The 8,277-nt window shown below is 50.8% G+C and overlaps 1 protein-coding gene across 1 annotated transcript; it reads right to left on the reverse strand.

The window, feature by feature from the left end:
- Positions 1–2,768: 2,768 nt before the first annotated feature.
- On the reverse strand, positions 2,769–8,021 carry TBX22 (T-box transcription factor 22). Its single transcript, XM_030449249.1, has 8 exons — positions 7,886–8,021; positions 7,636–7,759; positions 7,335–7,436; positions 6,926–7,100; positions 6,558–6,722; positions 6,219–6,283; positions 6,062–6,147; positions 2,769–3,382 (listed from the first exon to the last, which is right to left on the reverse strand). Exons 1-8 carry the CDS (start codon positions 8,019–8,021, stop codon positions 2,769–2,771), a joined length of 1,467 nt encoding a protein of 488 aa, XP_030305109.1.
- Positions 8,022–8,277: the final 256 nt, after the last annotated feature.

Consider the following 8,277-nt stretch of genomic DNA (forward strand, 5'->3'; position numbering starts at 1 on the left):
GGAATTGGAGGGGAAACAGCACTTTGATTAAAAACATTACTGCTGGGTTGTTGGGGTTGTTTTTTTTTTTTTTTGTCTCCTTGGTTTTTAAATCAGCCTCCTGGTGTCTGAGCACAGAGCCCAACCCATGGCCCTGTGTCGAGTGAGGATGCAGCCCCCTTGGTTTCTTAGCCAAGTGCTGTAAACAGGAGCAGATATTATACCATAGGGATATATACATGTATTATATCCTTTATATAGTATTTAACATATGGTATCACATATAATATCAAATATATAGTGTTAATCTAATATATATAGTCCTGAGTAGCTTCGGCCTCTTGTTGGTAAAGACCAAGCAACTAATAGCTCAGCTTGGTCATCAATTTTAATCTTAAAAAAAACAAACTGATTATTTCCTCCCTGCTTCCACTTAAAACCACCTTCCTAATACTGGGTTTGTCTTTATATACCCCTCATAAATCTAAAGAACTGTGAACTTCCAGAGGTTCCCAAACCACATTAATGGGACCAGGTAACATTTGTGTATTGGATATGTTGTCAGCATGGCCCAGGGGAAGTATTGACCTCAAGTCCCCCAATTTCACATTTAATTCATGTGCTGCTGGGGTTGGAGCTTCGTGCCAAAAGGCAGAGAAGAAACCAGGAGCTCTGGGAAGCCCCATTCCCACCTGTGACCTTGCTCTGAGTGGGAATCAGGAGGGTGGCTGGAGCTGGGGTGATTTATCTGATCCCTGTTTAAACATCTGCCCCGTAAGATTCTCTGTGCTGGAAACATCCATTGCAGGCATTATCAGGCAAGTTTTTAACTAGACAAACACTGATCTGTTGGATCACCAGCCGGAAACTCCGGAATATTTTAGGCAACCGCAGACATTTGGAAAATTGGAAGTTACCCATTGCATCCACCCACAAATCCGTGACTGATGGGGAAGAACCTTCCAGCTCCCCCCAGAACAGCATGAGGGAGCGAGGGGGGGTGCTTGGTCCCTACTCCCCTGGGGAGCAGAGATCTGTAGGGATTTCTTTGCAGGGACTTGTCCCAGAACTTGGCTGTGATAAGGGACAGCTTGGAAATAAGGACTCCCCAGTGAAAAAAAAATTTTTTTTAAATAAAAATAGTGAGATAAACTGCTAAGAAACAGCACAAGAAAGCAGAGTTGCTCATTTTGAGAGTGGTACAGCCCATTTAGCAAGCAGGGCCCACTGCTCCATCCTGGTGTCACTGGGAACTCTGCAGACACTCCAGCCAAGGAAATTAAAAAAGTCTCCAGGGATTAAAATTGTGGCTTTTTTTTTTTAATTATTATTATTATTTTAACAGCTTTTGATGATGCCTTTGTTGCCTGTTACGGATGAAAATAAATCCAGGACTCTGGAAGCAGTTTTGATCCTTCAGCTTGTGCTCAGTTCCTATACAGTGCTGGGTTGTGTTTGTAAGTACAGGATTCTCTTATTTTCATCCCAAAATGTGGCTGGGTAGGTCAAGCAAGATTTTCATATCTCTGTTATGTATCAAGGAATAAAAATTGGCTTCAGGGAGGGAGTGAGCATCAATCAAATAGTAAAATCTGTGCCCCAATTTATTGCGAGTTACACTGTGCCCTTGGGAGCTAGAAATTATTTACAGGAATAACAAGAATATCCACAGGTTATAATAAAACAAACAAACAAACAACTTTAGGAAGGGATTGAAAATTTCATGCTTTGAAATGACAGCTTTACAGAGCTGTAATTCTCTGGAAAGGGTTTGTGTCCTCCAGGAGACAGAGCCAGGAGCATCATTGCCCCTTCCCTGGGACCCAGGCTGATAGATGCAGTCCCAGGGGCATCCTTTGTGTCCCTCAGGCCTGGAAGCACTGGGCAGGAGAGGTGTCCTGCAGGGCTCCTGGAGGTGCTTCATCCCACACAGCCTTCTGAGACGGATCCATCATACTCCCACAGTGTGGACCCAGCTCACCACGAGGGAGAAGGGGGATTCCTCATCCCCTGTTCCTTCCCACCATGTTGCCAGTGCTCTTCACCACCACATCCTGGAGACCTCTGGAAGCAGGAGCATGGAGAGAAGGGCTCTTGGAACAGCCGTGCACTGGGCTCCACTGCCTCACCCCAAAAGGTAGGAACACATCTGGTTTTTTACCCATCTTTCTTTACCATGGCAGCAAGTACTTGATTTTACATGCCAGCTCTGAGAACAGAATTGTCTGGGTCCTGGAGCAACAGAGCACTTCCATGTCATTAATTAGGACCTGTTAAAGCCAAGGGAACTTGAGAACATGCTCAAGGACTTAGGCAAACACAGCTCCTTTGCTGACTCAAAGTCTCACCCAGTCCCTTTGAGATCAGTGGAAATACTCGAGTAGGGTGAGCAGGAGCTCACCAGAGCTTGGAGCTAACTAAGGGCTAGAGAGTTTCAGGAAAACATATTTGTAGCACTGTATTATGTCTGCGTTTGGGCTTCAGAGTGCAAATATGAAAAAAAAAAAAAAAAAAAAAGGTGACTGCACAGTTTGCTCTTAACCTACAACCACAACACAAACCTCAACCAGCAGGAATCACCTTGCTGTGGGTCACCTCGAACCCTCCAGGCTCCCCCATCCTCCTCCCTCCCAACACCTCTGCCCATAATAAAACAAACTTGAAGGCCTTGACAGAACGTGAAGCCCCCTGTGCAGGGGCTCAGAGTCAGTGAGCATCAAGCCCTTGGGTGGGAGGGAAGGAAAAGCTTGGTTTCCATAGCAACCGTTAACAACCAGCAGGTAATTCCACTACAGGCAATGGTTGATGGTTGGGTGCCAGTTCGAGTGGTGACATCTGCCCTCCCTCAAAGCAGCTGGGGTGCTGTCCCCCCCTTTGGAGTGGGGGCTCACCCCACTCACCAGTCTGGATGGGAGGGAGAAGTTGTAGCCATACAAGCCATAGGGGGGATGTAGGGAACAATTAAGTGCTTCCCGAGCCACGGGGCTTGATGGGAAAATGTTTCCAGATGCATGTAATCCATACAGCACTGGGGCAGCAGGACTGGGGACTTGCAGACACTGCCCAGTTAGGTCTTCAGCTTTGGCATTCTTCAGGTTGGTGATGCCCAGGGAAGAGAGTTTTGGCACGTCCACCATGAAGTGGGGGAGGAGGTGTGGGTTGGTGCCTCCCAGCTTCTCCTGGCTGGGGAAGAGGAGGGATTGTTGTCTGAAGAAGTTGGTGGGACAAATCTTGTAGTAGAGGGGCAGGTTGAGGGGGTGCAGGTAGGGCTCGGGGCACGCCACGCCGATGCTGCTGGCTGACAAGTGAAGGGTTGGAGGTGAGCAGGATGGAGAGAGCAGGGGGTTGAGAGGAGAGGGGGTCCCACCACTGGAGGTCACTGGAGAAGAGCTGGAGCTTCCACCTGAAGAAAAAGAGACAGGAATGGGCCAGGCTGGGCAAGGCTGGTGCTGGCAGCTGAGGAACCCATAGAAACCCTCTGAGAAACCTCTCCTGGAAAATGGGGAGATCTGTCCATCAATTGTTCGTTGTTATCACTTGGCATTTGTCTAATACTGCTCTTCCCACATGTCTAATCCCATTTATTTTACCAGGACAACCTTGAGGTTCCGTTCCACACATCCAGGTGCTCTCCAGGTCTGTGCCTCACTGGATGACCACGAACCTTCTCCTGTTAGACATTCACCAGTTTCTTTATTTTTTGGTGCAAATTACAGGCAGTTTCCCCCCCACTCCCTCCTTGTATAAAAGAACAAAAAAATGTATTCAGCCTGATGGTGAAATGTTTGGGTTTAGGGGTTTTTTTTCTGTACTTTCCTGCTTGCAAATGAACTCATTCTCCTTGGCTTCCCAGGCAATTTGAAACACATCCTTGAAAATGAGAAGCGTCTCCAGAAATTTAAAATGCACGTGGCATTTTGACATCTTCCTTTCCCAAAGAGATCAATGAACACTTTCATAATTCACCAGGCTTGTTTCACCCAGGGAAGGGTGGGTGGAACCTCCCTGCTCCGCAGCAACATCAGGAACAAAAACTGCTCTGGGGTGGGGATGGTGCTCGGGAGCTGCTGGTCCTGGTGCTCAACAGATGCTGCTTTCAGCAAACACCATTCAAGAGCTGGATGTCTCTGCTGCACATTCATTATTACCACATTCTTCCAGAGAGCTGTGGTGGGGTTTTCTCCCCTCTCCCTTTATTTTAATTTCTCACCAAAGTGGCTGGGAAAGGAAGGAGGGGAATGCACATCCATTTTTGCTCTCTATTTTTCTCTAAACACCTTCAATTCCAATTAATATTATCTATCCAATTAATATTATCTGGCCAGACTTGAGGTATCACCAGTGACACGAAATCAACTCTTTAACCAAGCCATATCTGCTCATGTCCCCAACCTTTAAAAAAAAAAAAAAAAAAGCCCTTTTTTTGGGTGTGCTGCAGATTAATTTTGCAAACTCCCAGCAAATGAAGTGTTGGGCAATTTATTCACAGGAATCCTGGAATGTTTTACAGCTCGGGCGTCTCCCCCTTCCCCGTGGGTGACATCAGCAGGACAGGGAGCTGCTCCTCTCCTGATGTCCTCTCAGGACTTTGTCATGGAAAATGCTGGGGCTGAGCCCATGTACGTGAGTCTGAGCACCTCATGCTCTTTGCAATTTCTATCCAGCCTAAAAAGCCCGAGTTTCTGGCTAATCCTTTCTTCAGAGTATTGTTCATTATTTCTTTTAATTTATCTCCTAGGTTCCTGGGCTTTGGGACTTCTATTTTTCAGCTTTATAAATAGTTTTATCAGTAGTAGAAGTGGAGATTTTGTGATATTCACATTGGTCCAGAAAACTAAGTCTGAAGGAAAATGCCAACTATCTTAAGCCTAGCAAAAAAAAAAAATAATAGGAAAATAAAAATAAGTCCCAGGAAGCCTTAATATTTTAGCATCTGTACAGTAAGGATTTCAATCTCTGTTCTCTCATTCCCATCACAGCCCATCCACCAGCTTCTCACCCTGCTTCTGCAGCCTGCAAAAAGGGTTTGAAAGGGGCTTTTTTGTGTAAGGTCTTTTCTAAATTAAAATTAATATTACCTCTACTACTAGTAGTAATAATAATATCTAGTTCTTTTTGCAACCTGGTAACCCCCTTATTTTCTTCTGAGCCTCGCTGGTTTGGTTGGTTTTTTTGTTTTGTTTTGTTTTGGGTTGGGTTTTTTTGTATATCTGCTTTTCTCCACCTGCACAGCGAGGGTTTGTGCCGTGATTTCTGCAGGAATTCCCTGCAGAGATGGGAATAATTTGGTGCACCCCGATACTTTGAAGAGTTCCTGACATAAATCGGCGACTTTAACCTCAAACCGGAACCCTTCAGCATGCAAATGCTCGGTTAATTTTCCCCTTCGGCAGGAGAAATAAACAGTTTTCAAATAATACTTCCAAAAACCCTTTTTGTTTTGGGTTGGGTTTTCTGTTTGTTTGTTTGTCGTGCAAAGGGCTGGAAGTGAGCGCTGGGCGTTTGTCTGGAGGAGGGAGATCGTTTGCACTTAAAACGTTTCCCTCTTTCTCGCGTTTCTGCAGAGTTCTGTGGGACTGCTTCATCCGAAAGAGCAAATAATCTCATTTTCCCTGGCAGAAAGCATTTGGTCGCCCCGACGGATCCGGCTGCAGGATGCACGGCCGGTCCTCAGCATCCCAGTTTTAGCGAATATTCTCAAACGGGTTGGAAACAATTAGTGTAACAGGATCAAAGCCGGCACAACCCAACTTTAAATTACCCTCCTGCCTACTCATTTGTTTTTTTTCCCCAGATCATCTCAACCTGATTCCTGCGGTGATGAAGACAGACCGCGCCGTCACCCTTCTCTTCCCGACTCCTCAAATCGATTTTAACCGGAGTTTTTGCCCCGGACACGTGGATTTGGCTTCCCGCAGCCTTCGGGTGGCCGCAGGTTCGTTTTCTGCACCCACCTCATCATATTAATGGTTAAAAAGCCCCGAATCCCCCTCCCACAGGGACCTCCTGGAGTGCGGCCGCTGCGCAGCCCCGACGCCGGGAGGAGAGGCGGGATGGGGAAAAGGCAGCGAACGGGACTTACCCTGTCTATCTGCGCCGAAAGCCTTGAAATCCAGGGCGAGGGGGTGCCGCCACGGGTAGGTCTCCAGGAGCCCATCCAGAACCCCCCTGCAGGGTAGGGGAGATGGGGCTGAGCGGGGGACCGGCGGGGCTGGAGGGGGGGCGGCCCCGGCCCTTACCTGTTCCTCCCGGGGTCCCGAAAACCTTTGGCGAAGGGATTCCTGTCGATCTTCAGCTTCGTGATCTGGAGGAAGGGGGAACGAAAGAGGCTGTCGGGTTGGACCGGCACCGGGGCTGTCCATCCCCTCAGTACCAGCGGGGCTCCCCATTTCCCGTACCAGCCGGTACCGGTTGGACTCTTCATCTCCCCCGCTATCGTCGGGGGTCTGCATCACCCCACTATCCCTTGCTACCGTTCGGGCTCTCCATCCCCCCGGTGCCATCGGGGCTCTCCATCCCTCGCCCTGCCGGTACCGTCGGGGCTCTCCAGCCTCCTGCTCCCCCTAGCCCCAGGGTACCTGCTGGTTCTGGTAGGCCGTCACGGTGGTGAATTCGGTTTCCTGGAAGGAAAAGGTCTGCACCCCCTCGGCCGGGAGCGACTGGATCTGCGCTAGATCGAAGCGAGAATCCTGGGCGATAACGTGGACGCGGGGCTTGTACTTGTGCATGGATTGCAGGATGATCTGTGCGGAGGGAGAGGAAAGCTGAGCCCCTCCTGCCCCCCGAGGGAGAGAAGGACAAGGAGAAAACCCCATGGAAGTCGAGTGGGAGCCAGCCCTCAGCCCAGGGTGGAGAGGGACCATCCAGCTGCACCGTGAGTTCTGCACCCCGGGGTGATGCTCTGACCCCCTCCCGGAACCCCCCGGTAGGTGCACCCCACACTTACGTGCCCCTTGTCGTCCATCTCGTTGTTGGTGAGCTTCACCCGGTCGAAGCTGATGATTTGCCTCATCCAGGTCTCCCCCGAGCAGGGGGAGTCGGGGTGGATGTAGAGCCGGGGGGTGATGCAGGAATGATCCGTGTTCCCCGCCACCATCCACTGCGAGCTGTGATAGACGTACCTGACCCGGGCCGGGCCGTGGTCAGGCTGCGGAGAGCCCTCCCCATGCCCGTCCACACCTATAGAACCTATAGGTAGTCTCCCTGCCCCCCCGCCTCACACCTCTGCACCCCCGTGTTCACAGACATCGGTGGAGATGGGACCCAGGAAGGCGCGGGGTCCGAGCACCCATCCCGACAGAGGGGTCCCGGGTGGCAGTCCCGTGTCTGTGTGCGTGTGTGTGTCCCCGCGGTACCTGTATCTCTTGGAGTCTACCGGCACAACGTCGATGGCGATGTAGTATTGCTTGAGAGGCTCCAGCCCCTTCACCTTCACCCTTACCGAGGGGAACATCCTCCTGCGGGCAGAGAGGAAGGGGATAGAAAAAAATATCTAAAGGGACATGAGGAAGTTAAAAAAAAAAATCAAATAGCGGGAAAAAAAAAAGGCAAAGAAAAGAAAGTAACAGGAGATACCCTAAAGTAAAAAGAAAATGACAGAGAAAAATAGGAGGGAAAAAAACAAACGAAGGGCAGAAGGAAGGGGGCAGGCGGTACCTGCCGGCCTTGGTGATGATCATCTCGGTGCCGATCTCATGGAATCTCCTCCAGAGCTCAGAGCCCTGCAGCTCCACCTGCACCCCCGCCGCCCGGCTCTCCGCACCCGCCTTGGGCCGCTTCTCTGCGGGGACGAGAAACGGGAGGGGACGATCGGGAGGCTGCGAGGACAAGGCGGGGGAGGCGACCCTCACCTCGAACCCCGAGGATCCCCTCCGGGGCTACCAACCCTCCTCTTCGGGCTACCAACCCGCCTCCGGGGCTCTGCGGCTCTGCCTGCAGCCGGCCCCGGGCTCCTCTTCGCGACCATCCGGCACTTTCCTCTTGGTCGAGGGTCCCACCAGGGATTCCACGGAAAAGGCGTGAGCCCGGGAGCTGAGCGCCATCCCCCCGCCAAGGCCGGGGTCCCCCTCGGGTGGTTGTGGGGTTCAGGCGGGCGGTGGGGGCTCCATCCCGGCCGGGACTCAGAGACCCTCGCCCGGCAGCCACCCGGCTCCCGTCGGGGGGCAGCGGCCACGGCGGGATCCTCTTGCATCCAACTGAGTCAATAGACGGCTGCAGCCTCCACTGTTTGTTTTGGAAACTGGTGGGAGCATAAGAAACATTGAGTGACATTTCATAGGAGTAACGGGGAACGGGGGG

The sequence above is a fragment of the Calypte anna genome, chromosome 4 (assembly GCF_003957555.1).
Source record: "Calypte anna isolate BGI_N300 chromosome 4, bCalAnn1_v1.p, whole genome shotgun sequence".
Classification (NCBI taxonomy): domain Eukaryota; kingdom Metazoa; phylum Chordata; class Aves; order Apodiformes; family Trochilidae; genus Calypte; species Calypte anna.